Source organism: Echinops telfairi, unplaced genomic scaffold (genome assembly GCF_000313985.2).
Source record: "Echinops telfairi isolate 266 unplaced genomic scaffold, ASM31398v2 ScPeMD7_7458;HRSCAF=8496, whole genome shotgun sequence".
NCBI classification, from domain to species: Eukaryota; Metazoa; Chordata; class Mammalia; order Afrosoricida; family Tenrecidae; genus Echinops; species Echinops telfairi.
In genome coordinates this window covers 12,709,913-12,729,675 of record NW_022111358.1, presented here as the reverse complement: position 1 = coordinate 12,729,675, position 19,763 = coordinate 12,709,913, and the positions used below count along the sequence as shown (strand labels likewise).

Below are 19,763 nucleotides of genomic sequence, written 5' to 3'. Positions count from 1 at the left end.
AAAAAAAAAAAAAGAAAGAAGAATCTGCCCTATAGAGTCATATTTTTCTCCCCATGTTGTGACACTGGGTGAGGGGCCTTCAGAAAAAGTCTTAAAAAGTGGAATTGAAAAGTAATGACATTTTTCCCACAAACTTTTTGAAACCTCCACATAGAGACTTTACACTTAAAAATGAAGTCTGACTGACTGCTGTAAAAAAATCTGGGACGAAAGTACTAGTTGATATGAATCAAAAGGAAGCCAGTCTTAATATCTTTTATATAAGATGGGATAGTAGCAATTCTTTCTGAAAATACATGTTAATTTTAAAAAGGTTCTTTCCTAAATAACAAGTAGCTTCCTTTTGAGTACAAGCAAATTGTTTCTTAATTTAGGCCTTGTTTTCTTGACCTATAAAATGAGAGCAATGACAGTGAACGCCCTCCCTCCAAGGATATTATACAGGTTAGATGAGTTGATCCATCTTCATATTGTAAGAGCTTATCAAATAGATAGTTATTAGTTTAAGGAACCATTTTGGAGTAGCAGTAGTGAGTCAGGACTTTGGAGCCAAATATCCTAGATGGATATCATGGTCTTGCCAATTGCTGTCTGTCCTCTATCAACATTTTATTAGATGTTTTCTTCTCTTTGATCTATAAACCTAGTTAAAATGAAAAACAAAAACAAACCACTGCCAGCGGGGTCAATCCCCATGCACATAGGATTTCCAGGACTAAATCTTCATAGGGGCAGGTGGCCTCATCTTCCTCCTGAGCAGCTGGTGGTGGATTTCACCCTCTGATCTTGCAGTTAGCAACAGCCTAATGCCTAACCCACAATGCCACCAAGTGGTTACTGTCAGTCTCTGGGTCCTTTAAAAATTATCTTTGAACAAGTTCCAATGTCTTTCTTTTTTTCCCCAATGTCTTTCCTTGAAAGAACATCAAGAATTAAAATCTAGGTATCTTTCCACATACCAGTTAACTTAAGTAGGTCTAAATTTTTAAATAGCAATTCAGGCATAGTATTAAAATGTCAAAGACTTCAGAAATCACACTCTTTATTATAAACCGTAGCCTCTTTAGTTAATTATTTTCTTAGAGTGTAGGGAAAGTGCCTGATTACCGTGTTTTGGTATTACATGACCATAATTCACAGTGAAAAAGATATTCCCCATTCAGTTTCTTTTAATCCTGTTATTATTTCAATGACAGTTGCTAGTACACTGATCTAACATTCGATGTGTTATTCTAATACTTGATAATGTCTATTTTTTTTTTTTTCATTTATTTTGAATAGATGATTTTTTCTCCAGTATTTTCTCACTTGCTACCAAACCTGTAGGACAGAGTAGAACTGCCCATTTGGGTGTCCAAAACTTTAAATCCTTACAGGAGTAGACAGCCTTACCTTTGTCCTATGGAGCCACTGGTGAGTTCAAACCTCTAACCCTGTAGTTAGAAGCGCAATATGTAGTCCAATATGCCATAGAAGTGCCTTCGAGTATTTTATATTTATAAAATATTGTACAGAAAGTACAGGGAACTTACCCACTCCCACCTCACACACAGTTTCTACTATTATTTTTACCCATGAAGAAACAGGCTTAGAAGTTCAGTTCTTGTACAAGGTTACATGATGGGTAAGTGATGTTGGGTTCAGATACTAGCCTTGCCCACAGTTCTTAAGTATATACTCCGCTGTATCATGTACATTTGTATGTACTTTCCAGTCACATAAAATAAAAGAAATTGTAATTCATGCTCATCTATAGTTATTAAATAATAGAATCTGAATACATGTGATATTTATTTTCTTCATATTTTGCTCTATATTCAATAATGACCATGTAATCTTTTATAATACACTTAAAACTGTATTGTAATTTTGTACCCTGGCTATTTGTTCATGATTTTTAGGATAGCAGCCCTGTTGTAATTGAACCATCGTCTGTTCTGAATGGAGGAAAATATTCATTTGGAGCAGCAGTACATACGTTAGAGCAGAATGAAGATAGACTGGGAGGTGGTAGCCTGACTTATGTGAACACCACAGAAGAGAAATTTTCAGACAACATTTCGACTGCATCTGAAGCCTCAGAAAGTGCTGGCAGCAGTAAGTTTGACTTGTTTCCCATGAGGTTTAGTCAGTGTCAAGTCTTACCGCAGTCTGACTTGGCAGAGGGGATGGTGGCTGCAATCTCAAGTAGCAGAACTTATTTCCATTCACAGAATGGAAATTCACAGAAAACAGTCTCTCCTATATACTGACTATATGTTACAAAATTACATGAATGTACTAGTAGCTTTACACATAGAAATTTTTGCCCATATTCTCTCATTAATCTTCCAATATGGAATGTTTTTACTTTTTTTAAAATGTTTTTACTTTTATCATTGATCAAGCCATATTTCTCTGTGTTGCCATTAAATTATTTTGTCAGTTTATTTTGGGTCAGACAATTTTTTCCCCATTTCCTCTACCAAATTTTAGATGGCAGAATGGATTTTTATTTTATTTTTAATGTAAATGGCTTTCTTTTTTCTTTTTAAATCATTTTGTTGGGGACTCACAAAGCTCTTATCACAATCCATACATACATGCATTGTGTCAAGCATATTTATATATATGTTGCCATCATTATTTTCAAAATATTTTCTTTCTACTTGAGCCCTTGGTATCAGATCACTTTTTTTCCTTCCTCATGAACCCTTGATAATTTATAAACTTTTTTTTCTTGTTTTACACTGACCACGGTCTCCCTTCACCCACTTTTCTTTTTTTTTTTCCACCCACTTTTCTATTGTTCGTTCTCCAAGGGAGTGGGAGACAATTTTTGATAATGAATTTCTCACCTTCAGGACTGTTAAGTAAAAAAATGAAAAGAAAAAGACTATTAAGCGTAAGCATGCTTTATTGGATTAAATGTACCTTCACATAGGTGCTTGGGACATTTTAGCCACCATTGGGATTATTTCATTAAAATAATGAAAACGAATTCATAATAGCTCCTGGTTACAGTAGCAGGACCATCAATCTTACGCTGTTATTACTTCCTCTTTAAGAGCCTCTCTTCTGTAGATAAAGTAGGCAAATCAGACTGAACTAACATTTCCTCTATAAAACTTCTCTTGGTAGAACCTACTGCTTCCCTACCTAACATAGAAATGCTTTGCTCAATTTTAACACCAGAATTATTTCTTAACCTTCTCTGTGATCATTTTGCTATATGCTCATCAAGTGTTAGCCACAAGCTTAGTAGGCTACAGGTGAAAGTTATAAAGTGATTAACAAGCTAAATATGTAGTTGACAGTCAGTGGTTTAAGCTACCATCAAGGTCCAGCACTCTACGCCATCAGGAGTCATGTTTCTGTGTGGCTCTCTCTATTGTGATGAGTGTGCATGCCTTTCAAGTAGACATATGAGGAGACAGTTTCTTCTTCCCAGCTCTCTTCTGTTGGAGTTCTTCATTAAGCTTCTTATCTTTGATTAGAGACCTCGTATCAAGAGCATTTAAATGTGTTACAGATGGACAAGAGAATTGAGGAAAACCAATTAGAGCCCAGCTACATAGCCACACCTCTTCCCATTCTATCAGAGAACAGCATTGCTCATATGGGGAATTATTAAATGTTCTAGCAGGATGGCCAAATGCTGATTTGTTAGCAAGATAAAAAAATTATTCTTTCTAATGCTATGGTAAGTGTTAATAAGGAAGAAATACTTTATATTTCCTACCGTCTACACATATGTCAGATTGTAGTAACATGTCACCAGAATAATAGAATTAACCCGATACATAGAAACTGAGTTTATCTCTTCCAGGCTTTTTATGTATTATAACTAAAAATAAGAGGTCCCATCCTGTTATTCTTTATAGGTTTTCTGTATTCTGCTACACCAGGGGCTGATCTGTGCTTTGCTCGACAGCATAACACTTCTGACAATAACAACCAGTGTTTGCTGGGATCCAATGGGAATATTTTATTGCACCTTAATCCTCAAAAACCAGGGGCTATTGATAACCAGCCATTAGTAACTCAAGAACCAGTAAAGGTAAGCAATTTGACATCTAACTTGAACTTAATCTATCAATAATCTCTGCATAGTACTTCTCTATGAGAATACTTTATGATTGAGTACATGTATAAAAATGGGATGGTGACCCTTGGAAATACTGTCGCTTTTATTAGAACACCTATATAAAAATGTGGTTTCAAGTGTTCCAGAGTAATCTTTTTGTTATTTGGAAGAAATGAGTACAAACCAATCTTATTCCACCCTTTCCTTACTTATCAACCATTTCGTTATATAACCTTTCACATTTTTGACAATAGTAAAAATTGGTCTGATTATTTTTCACATTATCAACAGTATTTGGCAGTAATGAATGCCAAGGTATGAGGTGAGAGTGACACTAGCTGTGATGCTTAAAGTTCTGTGTGAATTTGGATGGACCATGATTCTCGGTGTTCTTATATAATGATTTGATTTGGCAGTTGTATAGTGATGTAGTCATCCTCCATTTCTCACATAGTGCTGATTTTTGCATACTGATCTCACCTGTGGAACTGGCCATCTCAATAAATGAGAGGATTGATTTTTAAATAATCCATTGTTTTTTTTTTCTTCAAATGGTTTGTCTTGAATTACATAATTTACTTTGATTGTCAAAAGTAAAAATCTCTAAGAAAATTCCCTTTTTTTCCTCAGTAGTGTGAAAGTAGCCAGTGACATATGCATTTGCTCTCTTATGTTTATAGATTTTGTTAAAACACAGGAAACTCTCTAATACTAAAAATTAATGTTTCCATTCCACTCTTTCTAAGGCTACATCATTAACACTAGAAGGAGGACGATTAAAGAGAACTCCACAGCTAATCCATGGTAGAGATTATGAAATGGTTCCAGAACCCGTGTGGAGAGCTCTTTATCATTGGTATGGTGCAAACCTGGCCCTACCTAGACCTGTAAGTATATCCAATAATGCTTCATATTCTCCAGTTATAGACAAAGCCATCAGTAATTGGATCTTCCATTACTGTTCTATATGAATTTTACTGTCTACAAGTCACAGCTTACTTTGTTAGTGGAATATTCAGCCCCTGCTCAAATTATGTTATGTTCCTTCCCATGTTTCCAAAGGGCAAGTCCACTCTGTCCTACAGTGTTGCTATGTATTGGAATCAATTCGATGGCCAGTGAGTTTGGTTTTGAGTTTCACATTTGTTCAGGAGCCCCCATGTCATAGTGGTTAAAGCACTTGCTTGCATATCAGAAGCCAGGAAGTTCATCCTACTAGCCACTCTGTATATGGCATTCTGGCTCTGTAAAGATTTATAGCCTGGAAACCTAATGTTCTGTCTACTCTTGTTGAGTCAGTTTTGACTCAACTGCCCAACAGCATTTGTTCATTCCTTCCTTAGACACATATTGAGAATTACATTAAGGACCAACTATGGAGTGATATATGTTTAGGAGTGGTTAGCTAACACAATGTGCAATGAAAAGTCGCTGGACCAAAGAAAGTCAAAGAATTACAACGCTGGGCTGTTAAATGAGTTGTCCACATAAATACCAACATCTACTAGGATAATACAGACTGATGCGAAAGCTCTAAAGTCAATGCCAGAAAGGTCAGTGAATGTGAGAGAGTTGCAGAGACTGCTTTGGCTGTCTGTAATGTATTTTAAGGAGGTTATGTGGAAGATCATACTATATGACAACAGGGATTCAAGTTTAGTGCATTCTGACCATTGCCGTGACTTGGATTCGTAACTCATTTAGATTAAGATGCTCTTAAAATGACTTGGCCTTGGAGTGTCTAATATTAAAATATTAGTAAATGAACTGAATAGCGTCATTTGCTTTGCTTCAATAGTGGACAGCAACACTTAGTACTCTTTAGCCTCACTTTTTACCCTTTCAATACAATTATTTTGGTATATTAAGAAATACTCTCCTTTACCTAAAGCATTATCCTAGCCATAATGTTTATATACTACGAAGGTATTAACTTCGGTGAGATAAATAAGTTAAAAATAAATAAATAAAAAGTCTGATAAAAGCCTCAGTGTGTAAGTTTGATATTGATTTTGAGTTATTAAAAACTGTGCTTACTTTACAATTGTGTCTTAAGAAAAAGTATCAGGAATTTTGTTGTTGTTATATTAGCTCCAGAAGGCTCCTATACATACACATAACCGTATATACTCGAGTATAGGCTTAACTGAATATCAGCCAAGGCACCTAATTTTACCACAAAAACTGGATTTAAAATGTGCTGAAAAACTCAACTTATACATGAGTACATACGGTAAATTACAATTTTAAGAAATTATACTTAATGCCAATCCCTAATTGTAATTTATACTTATGATCACAGATTACCTTGGAAAGCAAGGTATAGTATATTAAAAATCTATATGATTATCAGTGGATGCTGCCAGAAGTATGTTATAATTAGTCCAACAACTACAAATGCTGAATAATAATTATTCATCTTCCCCAAATCACACTTAGAATAGAATCATAAGGACCTAGTGCTGGCAGCTGGCAGTGCCTCTCTGGGAACTGTGGGCCTGTGGTGGTCCTGCCAGGGGTCCTAGAAGAGAGTATCAGGTCGAACTTCTTGTAATGCTGAGCATTTACACAGGATTGAGAAAGCTCCCAAATAGAAACTTTATGAGTGCCACAATAGCAAATTGGAGGTTGAAGATAGCTTTTGAAGTTTTGTAGCATTATTTAAATTTGTTGCTTTACCACACCTGATAATAAAAAAAAAGTTCTCTTAGAAAAAATATTGTTCTCCCTGATACAATTGCTGAAGACAAATGGGTGCATAAGCAAATGTGGTGAAGAAAGCTGATGGTGCCCAGGTATCAAAAGATATAGTCTGGGATCTTAAAGGCTTAAAGGTAAACAAGTGCCCATCTAGCTCAGAAGCAACATAGCCCACATGGAAAAAGCACACCAGCCTGTGCAATCACGAGGTGTCAAAGGGATCAGGTATCAGGCATCAAAGAACAAAAATCATATCATTGTGAATAAGGGGGAGTGTGGGGTGGAGACCCAAAGCCCATCTGTAGGCAATTGGAAACCCCCTTATGGAATGGTCTCAGGGAGGAAATGAGCAATGATGAAACATAAAACTTTCCTCTAGTTCCTAAATGTTTCCTCCACCACCCCCCTTCCACTATTAAGATCCCAATTCTACCTTACAAATCTGGCTAGACCAGAGAATGTACACTGGTACAGATAGGAAATAGAAACACAGAATCCAGGGCGGATGATCCCTTCACGACCAGTGGTATGAGTGGCAATACCGGGAGGGTGGGTTGGAAAGGGGGAACTGATTACAAGGATCTACATATAATCCCCTCCCTGGGGGACGGACAACAGAAAAGTGGGTGAAGGGAGACGTCAGACAGTACAAGATATGAAAAAATAATAATTTATAAATTATCAAGGGTTCATGAGAGGGGGAAAAATGAACTGATGCCAGGGGCATAGGTGGAGAGCAAATGTTTTGAGAATGATGAGGGCAATGAATGTACGAATGTGCTTTACATAATTGGTGTATGTATGGATTGTGATTTGAGTTGTATGAGCCCCTAATACAATGATTAAAAAAAACACCTTGATATAAAGCTCTTTCTTACACATAAAAAGGGGGGGGGTATTGTTTACCTCAGCAAAAGAAATGGTTTGCTCTCCTTTAAAGAGTGTGACCCCTGAAATCCATTTAAAATTCTAAATTGGAATATGCTATTTAAAAAAAATCATTTTATTGGGGGCTCATACAACTCATCACAATCCATACATCAGTTGAATCAGGCATGTTTGTACATAGGTTGCCCTCGTTCTCTTCTAGACATATACTTTTCTTTTGAGCCCTCGGTACCATCTCTTTTTTTTTTTTCTACCCCCACCCCCAAGAATATGCTACTTTTAAAACTCATAAAGCAATATCTTTTTGGACTGGTCAGCAGGTTATTTACAGGGAAAAATTCTGTTCACCCTAAATTTGCACATCTAATTGTGTGTGTGTAAACAGACTGGTCGGCTATACATAAATAATAAGACTTAAGCAAACTTATATGCCTCTGTGTATTTAAAAGAAGGTTATTTTTAAAATGCTGTTAATTTATAATTTTTATGAAAGTAATACACTCATACATTAACTGGGAATATTATAAGTGGTTACAATTAAAATGGAAAACAGTCACAAATGCCATATTTTCACATGTAACCTGCCCACAGAATGAGCATACACTCACAGATAATGCACACTGCCCTCACTGGAAACTAACAGGTGAAGGAGTTTATGCAGTTCATGAAAACTACTTAATAAAAATTTTTAAAAACTACTTAATATGGGCCTTTTGTGTAAAAACATGATACTTCTTGACTTGAAATTCTAGATCTAGGAATTTATCCTTAAAAAAAGACAGTCATGTATATACATGAAATGTATAAAAGCCAATATAGCATCTGGGGTCTTGAACACTTGAAAGTAAACAAGCAGCTATCTACCTTAGAAGCAACAAAGCCCGTATAGAAGAAACCCAGAAGCCTATGTGATCACAAGATGTCGAAGGGATCATGTATCAGGCATCAAAGAACAAAAATCATGTCACTGTGAATGAGGGGGAGTACAAATTGGGGACCCAAAGCCCATCTCTGGGCAACTGGACATCCCCTTACAGAAGGGTCGTTCGTGGGGAGGAAATGAGGCAGTCAGGGTGCAGCATAGCAATGATGAAACATACAACTTTGCTCTAGTTCTTTAATGCTGCCCCCTCACCCACTATCATGATCCCAGTTCTACCTTACAAATCCACTTAGACCAGAGCATGTACACTGGAACAGATAAGAACTGGAAACACAGGGATTCCAAGAGATAAACCCCTCAGGACCAATAATGAGAGTAGCCATACCAGGAGGGGAAGGGGAAGGTAGTGTAGAAAGGGGTAACCGATCACAAGGATCTACATATAACCCTCTCCCTGGGGGACGGACAACAGAAAAGTGGGTGAAGGGAGACATCGGACAGTATAAGACATGACAAAAGAATAATAATGTATAAATTATCAAGGGTTCATGAGAGAGTGGGGGAAGGGACAAAATGAGCTGATACCAAGGGCTCAATTAGAAAACAAATGTTTTGAGAATGATGATGGCAACAAATGTACAAATGCGCTGACACAGTGGATGTATTTATGGATTGTGATAAGAGTTGTACGAGCCCCCAATAAAATGATTTTTTTAAAGAAAGAAATATATAAAAGTGGAAAGAATTATTTGAAATCAGTAGAATTATAGGTAATATGTAAATTTTTTGTTAATGTTGATGTTACTTCCAAATGAAAGGGTAGAAAATGGCTATTAGTTGTAACCTTGAAAGATAAATCTATCATGAGGAAACTGCAGGTATTCAAACCTATGTAACGTAGATCTATGAATATAAATAATCTACTGAAATATACTCATAGGTAGCTTAAAAATAAATTTCAGAAGTTTAAAAAGAAAATAGATCTTTTTTTGTTCTCCCTTTTAGGGTAATTACTTTTTGTCTTTTAAAACACCAGGTGATCAAGAATAGCAAGACAGACATCCCAGAACTAGAATTATTTCCTCGTTATCTCCTTTTCCTGAGACAGCAGCCTGCCACTCGGACACAGCAGTCTAACATCTGGGTGAATATGGGTATGATGAGCCTGAGAATGTTTCCTCAGCATTTACCTAGAGGTAACTTAAGAATGCAGCAAGAATACCATGCTTCTGCTTTTAAAAAAACAGAAAACATGAAAATCAAGTTGTTCAAAGTCCGGTGCCACTTTACTTTGTACTAAAAACCTATTACCATCTGCTTTTAAGCAGAATCGGGGAATCACTGGTTGGGCTTAGATCTATGGTCACGTACAACACTGTCTATGAGAGAGGCAAGAGCAAGTTCTTGAGGGTTATTTCTTTTTCTGGTCTGTAAATGTGCAGAGATAATCAGTAGAAACAGATTTTACATACTTTTTTTCTTTAAGACAGACAAACCAAAAACCTAACCTCACTCCCATTGAATTATTTCTGACTCATGCAGCCCTATAGGACAGAGTAGAGCTGCATGGGTAGGTTTCCAAGACTTAATCTCTACAGGAGTAGAAATCCTCATCTTTCTTCCTCAGGGCAGCTGCCGGTTTCTAATTGCTGACCTCGTGGTTAGCAGCCCAGCACGTGACCCACTCTGCCACCAGAGCTCCTCTCTTTAAGACAAGCCATTGTAAATTGTTTGTTAGACCTTGGATGCAGTTGGCTAGTTGTTGGCTGATCTTTTCTACTCCACTTAGGTTTATAAGGAGGGGTTCTTTTGGCAAAGGATGAACTGGATGAATGTAACACAGTTCAAATAGGTCATTGTGCCTCTGGTCTCCAATAAACCTTTAGATTGGTAAATATCTAATGATAGCAAAGGTTTTGTTATAAAATAAATTATCTTGATCAATATGTTAATGTCTATTCAGGTAGTGGTGGTGAAGAGGTATATTTCAGGACAAAAGATAAATGTCAAGTTTGGAGAGGAAGGAGACCGTATGTTGTTTTTTTCCAACATTTTTCTAATGCTAGGTCAAAAGAGGCTTTATAAGTGACAGATAATACATATCAAAAATATATTCTCCAAAAATTGACACATCTCCTTTGAAAAACACCATGTCTATCAAGCAGCATATTATGATCCCATTTCCACTGTGTAGCATACAAAAAAGTTCCTCTTTAATTTATTTGTGATGTAAATGCTACTTGTGGGATTTGCTCTGTGCTTTTGCCTTAAGATTTTTAAATTTTTGTTCCCAAGTAAATATTTGGTCAGGGTGCTTCAGAAAGTTCACAAAAACATCACATTACCGTTCAAGTTTTCCATGAACTTTTTGATTTCCTCTCATAAATTACTTCATCTACTATCCAATGCCAGTGTTTTATCATCAGCAATACAACTTAGTTTGCCAGCCCTTGTAAGTACAATATCTCCTTTGAAATTTAGTATAGTTAATTTTGTATCTTCTTTAAAGAATATAATCAAATACTACAAATTCTTTTAGGTGTTGTTCAGTAAGAATTTTAGCAAAGTAGTACCTTCTATCTAACCAAACAATGTCTTTGGGGTAAATGTCCAAACAAAGAAACAAATAAAATTCTATCAGTTAAAAAGAGTATCAAACATTCTTGAATTAATGTTCTGTTAAATAAAAACATGAGCCTTGCTTCATGGCATCCACAGCACAGTTTCAATTCTTTTGAAAGATAACATGCACAGCAAGATAGGTTGTTGCACTTTTAGTTAAGTACTTTTAATAACTTGTGCTGATCCTAGATTTTTGCTGCCTCTAAATTCTAGATTTGTTGGTGCTGTTTGTAAACACAAAATTATGTATAAGTGGCTGCCTGCTTAATGAGCTATGCTATAAAAACAATCTACAGTTGAAATGTATTTTCTTATATGACTTAGGACAATAGTGATTGGCATGGATGTTAACATTTGCAGATGCTTCTGAATCCTAAAACTGGGTGGTTCTGGTGTGCCAAACTTGTTCTGAATTTGAAATTTTACTCCTTACTAATTCGTTGTGAAATCAATCATTAATCATTTTGAAGTTTATAAAAATATGCTTTCTTGCTGTAATCTTATAACTAATCCTCTGACTTATAATTGGGGAAATTTGCTCTTTTGTTTTCTCTTAGGTTTTTGTTTGTTTTTGGGTTTTTTTGCTTGCTGATAGTAAAAAATTTGCTTTGCAATGTTTAAAAATTGATTGTGGTTTGGATTTGTTCTGCCATAATAATAGTATCATTCTTATTACTCCATTTATTACCACTGTTCACTGTAAGACTAATTCATTTTAAAGTGGCAAATATACAAACTTTGCCACAGTTTTAATGACTTACATTTAGCTTTGTTTACAGACAAGCTATAGAAGTCTTTGTTCCTCAGGCAATTTTTCAGCCTACGTTAGATGAGTGAATTCTTTTTGGACATTCTTAAAACAACATGATGCCAACACATTTGTCAACCTTTAATAGCTGAAAACTTGCTGATGTGGTCATCAAATGGATGAGGTACTGTGTCCCATTAACATAATAACGACAAACCATTCCCAAATGGAATTATGACCAGGCACAAAGGTTAGAATTTACAGCACATATTCTGGGGGACATCATTTAGTCTATCACTAACTCTTCAGGAATCTAAGACATACAGTCATGTCTGCTGTCATCTTATTAGACAGGCAGGCCATAAGTTTCTTTTCCTCTTACAATCTTTTTTTTAATAGTGCAATTTTTTTTTGGTCATAGGAAGATATTTGGCTTCACCTTAATGCTCTGTTTGGCCTCCTTATAATTAAAGTTTTTGTTTGTTTGTTTGTTTAATTATGCTATTCTGTTGAGTAGGGCCATCTAATAAGTGAGAATAATAGGGAACTGGAATTCAAATCTACTCCTATTTTATCTCCTCTAACACTGAGTTTTATTGCATTTTGCTCTTGAGTGGAACCTAACTGTAGCAACAATATCCATTTATCGTAGACTCAAATACAGCAAGGTATTTGGACTTTTGAAAATTTTTTGCTTTTCCTTTCAAGGTTTAGACTTTGAACCTACTCAAGAGAAAGTTGTGTCTCCTGATTTCATTTTAAAACACTATGATATTCCTAATTTATAAATTTACTAAGCCTATTATTCTCACTTCTCATCACTACTTCCTAAAATAATATGATCCTCGTTGCTGGAAGAGATGCATTATTTTTTATATCTGCCTTTTTGCTTACTGTGAATACTGTAACCATAGGAAATGTACCTTCTCCGAATGCACCCTTAAAGCGGGTGTTAGCCTATACAGGCTGTTTTAGTCGAATGCAGACCATCAAGGAAATTCACGAATATCTATCTCAGAGGCTGCGCATCAAAGAAGAAGATATGCGCCTGTGGTTATACAACAGTGAGGTAAGTGAGAGGCATCTCAGTCATGCCTTGTACTGATCAGGTGTTGAATCCATGTTTCATGAATAATGGGGTTTTATCTACTTTAATAATGGTAAAAACCATAATTTTGCCTATTATTTCAATAAAACCTCTTAACTTCTGGATTACTGTATGAATGTATGCATATCATCTAAGACCCGTAATAACAATTGGTCGTCAAGGACGGTACAGCTTTATAAAGATTTTTATTCTAAAGTAAAATAAATATTTTTCTTTCTAAATAGATTTTAATTTAGATTTGTTTTCAGATAACTTGGGCCCACGTTTTAAAAAGAATTTTTTTAACAAAATACAATGACAAATTCTTCCATTGTCTTCAGAGGCAGTGCTGTTAAATTCCTAATATGTACTATCACTGATCTAGTCTGCTGATAAGAGTTATACTCTTGGGTTAGATTGATCGCAGGAGTAATTTTAATCAGTTCTATCTTTGGTTCTCTCTTCTTTCTTATATTATCTTTTTCCTTTACCCACCACTGAGTGTCAGTGTGGTATCATAGTTAAGACCAGAGCTCCTAGAGGCACACTGCCAGGATTCCAATCTTGACCCTGATACTTAGGAGCTCTTTAAACCAGGGCAAGTCATTTAACTTCTTATGCCTTGGTTTCTTCTTGGATAAAATGAGGGAAATAATAGTTTCTACTTTAACATATTTGTGAGAATGAAGTGGGTTAATTTTGTAAGCACTGTAGACAAGATAAATATAACTAAAGGCTATATGTCTACATGGCATTCTCAATTCATAGTAATATGTAATGTGATGAAGTTTTATTCAGCACATTTACTGAATTTCATACTTAATTCTAGAGAAGATTTTTTCCTACAAGTTCTTCATAAAATTTATATATCAATTTTGATTTGATGTGTGATTAATAGCTTTTGTGGGGGTCAAAGAGTATATCTGTTTGAGGTGTATAGAATTGTCTTTACCTACCTCATTTTGTCACCTAAATTGTGAGTATTTTGAACATCTGTAAGGTGCCAGTTTTCTGAGACATAAGTTTTATTTCTGCAAAAAAAGTTTTTAATCAGTTGATTTTTGTTTTAAGTGTGCTGATCACATTTACAGACATTTCTCCCTCCTTACAGAATTACCTGACCCTTTTGGATGACGAGGATCATCGGTTGGAATATTTGAAAATCCAGGATGAGCAGCATTTGGTAATTGAAGGTACAAGTTGGAAATGTGCTTACATTAAACTTTTACTGATTAACCATTATCTTCTACACTCTTATACATTGTTTTGTTTTATTTTGCTCTTGAGTGTAGCCCAGCTGTGGGCAACTAGATATCAGTGTTGATTATTGATTTTTGCCATCATCAGTAATCAGGGCAATTATTTGGTCATGTTGCTCATGTTAAAGAAAACCCATTGATTACTCCTGTGTCCTATTTAGACTGTTTTTTAAAGTTTTATGTTATTTTTTAATATATATATATATATATATACATTAACAACTTAATTTTTTATTCTATCATGAATAATAACATGTCTTAATAACATGTCTACATTCATTAGCTTCCAGGGAGCAGAAGAGTGGGCAAAATCATGTATTCACTTACACATTTCTTTTCAAACTGCTTCTGAGTTTAAGGAGACCAACTTACTACAAAATTAGTGAGTCTTTTCCTATCAAGATTCATGTAAACATTACTAAGTACCTTTGTATTCAGGTAAATCGGTATTTCTGACAGTGGATACAATTTTAAAAAGAATTATTGTACTTGTAATGTTTGAAATTCGGAGTTGCCAATAAGATGATTTATTAAAATGAAAATAAAAAAACCAATTTAAGGGAAAAAATTTAAGAAATGTTATTATGATGATTCTTTATTTCTAGTAAGCATTCAGTATATTTTACTTTAAGTAGGTAATTGATAGACTAGCTTGGTAGTTCTAATCAAATGATTCGAGTCTCAGAACAGTATCAGACCTCATTTCCTAATATAAACTTAAAGTTTCTGACTTAGAAATAAAAACTTTTTTATTCTCCCTCTCTTTTAACAGAAGCACTTGAGTAGGTGTTAATTGGGTGGATAGGAATTAATACATTCCTCTCTTTGTCCTTCTAGTTCGCAACAAAGATATGAGTTGGCCTGAGGAGATGTCATTTATAGCAAACAGTAGTAAAATTGATAGACACAAGGGTAAGTCTCCAGTGTATGATTTAAAGTGATGTATTGTTTTTCATTTTATTTTGTGTTTCTATCAATTATTCAAATGTTCACGCCTTTTTTTGTTGTTCAAAAATAATTAGCCATGCCCCCCCCCCTTTTAAGCAGAACTTGATGTTGATAAATCTAAAGATTTAAATCGGTGACTTAGAAAATCAGTTTCTTTTAACTTTTTAATTAAGTAACATATTTTTAAATATAATAATAACAGAATAATTATTTGAATCCTGAATATTTTCGCAATTACAGTGATTAACTGCAGCTTTGAGATTATAAATGCCCCTGCATTGTCATGTCAGTATCAAAAGACACTCCCATGGAAGCCTTCAAGACCAGAAAGAGAAAGATTAGCCCCACTTAAAGAATTGAAATCATTCTAAAAATCACTGTGTTGACTACAAGTAACTTGGTTTTGTTTTTGTTTTTTGTTTGTTTTTAAATAACGGTTTTAAGGTATTATTACTGTAGCTAGGCTTCATTCCTCATGTTGTTTATTCTAGTTCCCACAGAAAAGGGAGCCACAGGTCTGAGTAACCTGGGAAACACATGCTTCATGAACTCAAGCATCCAGTGTGTTAGCAACACGCAGCCACTGACAAAGTATTTTATCTCAGGGAGACATCTGTATGAACTCAACAGGTAACTGCTTTAACCATTGACCTCTTACTCTTCTTTGACTTTGGAATGAGTGGAGTGTCACCTAACTCCTCTTTCTTCACCCTGGGGGAGAGAAATCTTTTCTAATTTTATTTCCCAGCCTTATTTGCTATGAAATGAGGGCCAATTTTATTTTGATGTGATAAAACAGATGGTAGTTCTTTCTCTGCTTGCATGATTGTGGTTTATGGTAATCTTTAACAATAAATTTTCCTTTCAAACTTCTAGGACAAATCCCATTGGCATGAAGGGGCATATGGCTAAATGCTATGGGGATTTAGTACAGGAACTTTGGAGTGGGACTCAGAAGAATGTTGCTCCATTAAAGCTTCGGGTAAGAAGATTACAATCATATAAAAGTATTTAATTCCTAAAACGTTGTTCAAGTAATCACTTTTCACTACATGATTTCTATACTTAGCTTTTTTATTTTAGTTGGATTACTATTTTTGGATCCTTTACCAGGAGTAGACCAAATTCAGATATTTTTGCTTGTTTAGATACATGCAATGTAAGGGATAAGAAGTGTCATTTATTTTACTAATTCACCAATGATCTTAATTGTATGTGTTGGGAGACCTTTGTTAGTACTTCACTATTAGAGTTTAATAATTCCCCCCAAATTTTTATATTACTAAGATAATTAGTTCTATCTGTAGGCTCTGTTAAAAAGGCAGCAGAAGAATGTAATTAGTGGATACAATATTTACATCATTACCATATATAGTAGATTTTAGTGCAGTAGGGATTATTTTTGCTAAAATAAAGCAAAAGTTTATTTTAAGTTAAAATTTAATCAAAATAGCTAGCAGTTTGACTATTGACCACTTGTTAGGTTAATAGTCTAATTTCTGTAATATGCATTAACTCATTTAGTCCTCTAAATAACACTATAATATAGACAGTACTATTTGCATTTTACAGCTCAAGAAACTAATGTACAGAAGGATTAAGGAGCGTGGCTAGGGTTACATGCTAGTCAGCAACTTCTTACACTTTAAACACTAGGCTTTTCTACCTGTAATAATAAAATTTAACATATAAAAAGGATCAGATAAGTCAGCTATTAAAGAAAATACTACATATGATAGGAAACCTTGCATGTAACCAAATTCTATTTTGTTATTTAAGATTTATGTCTTAAATAATATTTCTTAGCCTATAGAGTTTCCTTTTTTGCTTACATAATATCAAACTGTTAGCATTGGCCAAAATATTTTTTGTCATTTTGAGATTAAGTTTAGAAAGATTTCATAATCATCCAAAATATATTTGCTGAAATTGAAGCAGACTACATACTACCACTCTTTATATTCCTTTTATTTTATTTTTAAACTTTTTGTGTAAATTAGGTGAAGGCTTAGAGAACAGGTCATCATTTTTACATTCAACAATTCATACACATTTTGTTTCAAGACATGCATTGCAATCCCCTCAGTGAACCAACATTTATCTCACTTCTGCTTGTGTTCCTGTTTCCATTACCACTCCTTTCTTAACCCTCTGACCTTTCTCATTGGGTAAATGCTTCCCCTTTTGACCTTAAATGGTTGGTTATTCTAATACAGTGTTTACTTTCTTTAAATGTGTCTTCTTGAATTATGGGACATGTTCATTCCAAATTTTCTGGCTAAAGAATAATGATTTTGATTCCTCATATTGCTAGTGGACCATAGCAAAGTATGCTCCCAGATTTAATGGGTTCCAGCAGCAAGACTCCCAAGAACTTCTGGCTTTTCTCTTGGATGGTCTTCATGAAGATCTTAACCGAGTCCATGAGAAGCCGTATGTGGAGCTGAAGGACAGTGATGGCCGACCAGACTGGGAAGTAGCTGCAGAGGTTTGTCATTTTTGAGTTTCCACTGTAAGCAGTAGATTGATTTTTCTAGCCACAGTGAATATAACAATGTTCCTGTGATTTGTGAATGTGAAGTGATTTATATCCTCCTACTTCATTCTTGTTCAGTAATGCCAAAACAAAAACACCTTTAATGAAAATTGTGAAATGATAAACTTCATTGGAGGGCATGCAGGGATCCACTGTAACTTCCAGAGTGCCCATCATTGTTAAAATAATGCCGGTATGCTTTTTATAGACAAAGACCTTTTCTGTTCATCATTTTTACCATCAGGGTAAAAAAAAAAGAAGAAGAAATAGGGTTTTATGTTCAAATGTTAATAGCTGCTATATGAGGAAGCTTTAAAACGTTCATAGAAACAATGAAATTAAAATTTTAAAAAGAAACAATGAAATTAAAAGATAATGTCATTTTCCCATGACCTTTTTGAAATACCCTCATATGGAACAGAACTAATCCTAGGACTGCCACAAAAACTGCAGCATTTTGTTCCATTGGACCTTAGGGGTCACTGTGAGTCCGGAGGGGGCTCCTCAATGGCAGCTAGCAGCAACTGGCCAGAAAGACTCACATTCTACTTTAGAAGTAGTTTTCTGTAATATCTCAGTAGACAATACACTTTAAATGACACATCTGATAACAATCTACAATCAGGGCCATGAGGGTAGGGGAGGGCGGGAGGAAAAAAACGAGGAGCTGAATCCAAGGGCTCAATGGAAAGTAAATGTCTAGAAAAGAACAATGGAATATATGTACAAATATGTCAGATACAATTGCTGTATGGTTTGTTAACAAGAGGTGTAAGAGCCCCCAATAAAATGATTAATAAATAAATGACACATCTGAATTATAAATTTGTAGGCAAAAAAATTATATTTTAGTGACACTGAATTATACATGTAGAGGTTAAGAAATTGGAGAATGTTTTGTTATATATATTTTTGCCACAATTAGAAAAAATAATTGCATGAATAATAATGAGTACAAGGAGGAAGAAAATGTTCTAGACTTGAATGTGGTGATAATTTTACAACTCTTCTTGATTGAATTATTGCATTGTATGACGTGAATGAAGTGAAAATAAAACTTGAAAGTTTATATTTTAGAAAAAAGAAAGGATTATATTCTTAACATTTAAATCCAATACATTAATATGCTTAAGCCATTGAATTGTATGTGAACTATCTTATCAATAAAACTGCTAATAAATAAATCCAATATACTTAACCAGGTTCATTGAATTTGTGTAGAAATGCTTATGATTTATATTTTGAGGTGGGGAAAAACATTCTCTAATCTTCTTTCGTGGTAGGCCTGGGACAACCATCTGAGAAGGAATAGATCGATTGTTGTGGATTTGTTCCATGGGCAGCTGAGATCCCAAGTCAAATGCAAGACATGTGGGCATATAAGTGTACGATTTGACCCTTTCAATTTTCTGTCTTTACCACTCCCAATGGACAGTTATATGCACTTAGAAATAACAGGTGGGTCACAGAGCTCTGAAAAATTAATTGACTTTGTTGGCTTTTACTTTAATCTAGCAACTTCAGTTATGTATATGTATGTACTGTGAGTTCTTAAGAAAAATCATATTCAACATGTTGCAATCTAGCAATCTTAATTTCAAGCACGGCTTGAAGTCTAAAGGATTAGGCTGCTCAATTCTCTATCTGATGAAATTATTCAGTCCAAGGTTCAGTAGACGAGAACTGGCATTTTACTTTTTGACCTAACTTCTTTTCTGTAAAAGAATATAGGAAGTGATCAAAATTTCATATCTAAGGAAGAAACACCCCAGATATAGACATAAGATATTTCCGTGTTCTTGAAGTTTTAAAACATGGGCCCATTTCTGTACCCATTGATTCCTCTTTTAGTCAGAAGCTTTCTTTAAAGCCTTGCAGTATTATTGCTCATTAAGAAAATGTATCAGGTAAACAAGCAGCCATCTAGCTGAGAAGCAACAAAGCCCACATGGAAGAAACACACCAGCCTGTGTGATCACAAGGTGTTGAAGGGCTGAAGACAAATGGGTGTATAAGCAAATGTGGT

The 19,763-nt window shown here is 34.9% G+C and overlaps 1 protein-coding gene across 2 annotated transcripts in view; it reads left to right on the top strand.

Annotated features, from left to right (window-relative positions):
• USP32 (ubiquitin specific peptidase 32) overlaps positions 1 to 19,763 on the top strand; it is a 207,356-nt gene that overhangs the window by 138,733 nt on the left and 48,860 nt on the right. The window contains exons 13-23 of one of the 2 annotated variants that reach the window (XM_004706988.3): positions 1,902 to 2,097; positions 3,864 to 4,039; positions 4,813 to 4,953; positions 9,574 to 9,691; positions 12,822 to 12,976; positions 14,106 to 14,187; positions 15,091 to 15,165; positions 15,693 to 15,831; positions 16,078 to 16,183; positions 17,516 to 17,689; positions 19,021 to 19,195. In XM_004706988.3, coding sequence (XP_004707045.1) covers positions 1,902 to 2,097; positions 3,864 to 4,039; positions 4,813 to 4,953; positions 9,574 to 9,691; positions 12,822 to 12,976; positions 14,106 to 14,187; positions 15,091 to 15,165; positions 15,693 to 15,831; positions 16,078 to 16,183; positions 17,516 to 17,689; positions 19,021 to 19,195 — 1,537 coding nt within the window. Of the gene's footprint in view, positions 1 to 1,901; positions 2,098 to 3,863; positions 4,040 to 4,812; positions 4,954 to 9,573; positions 9,734 to 12,821; positions 12,977 to 14,105; positions 14,188 to 15,090; positions 15,166 to 15,692; positions 15,832 to 16,077; positions 16,184 to 17,515; positions 17,690 to 19,020; positions 19,196 to 19,763 lie in introns of both variants that reach the window. The other variant, XM_045299563.1, reaches the window with a different exon arrangement.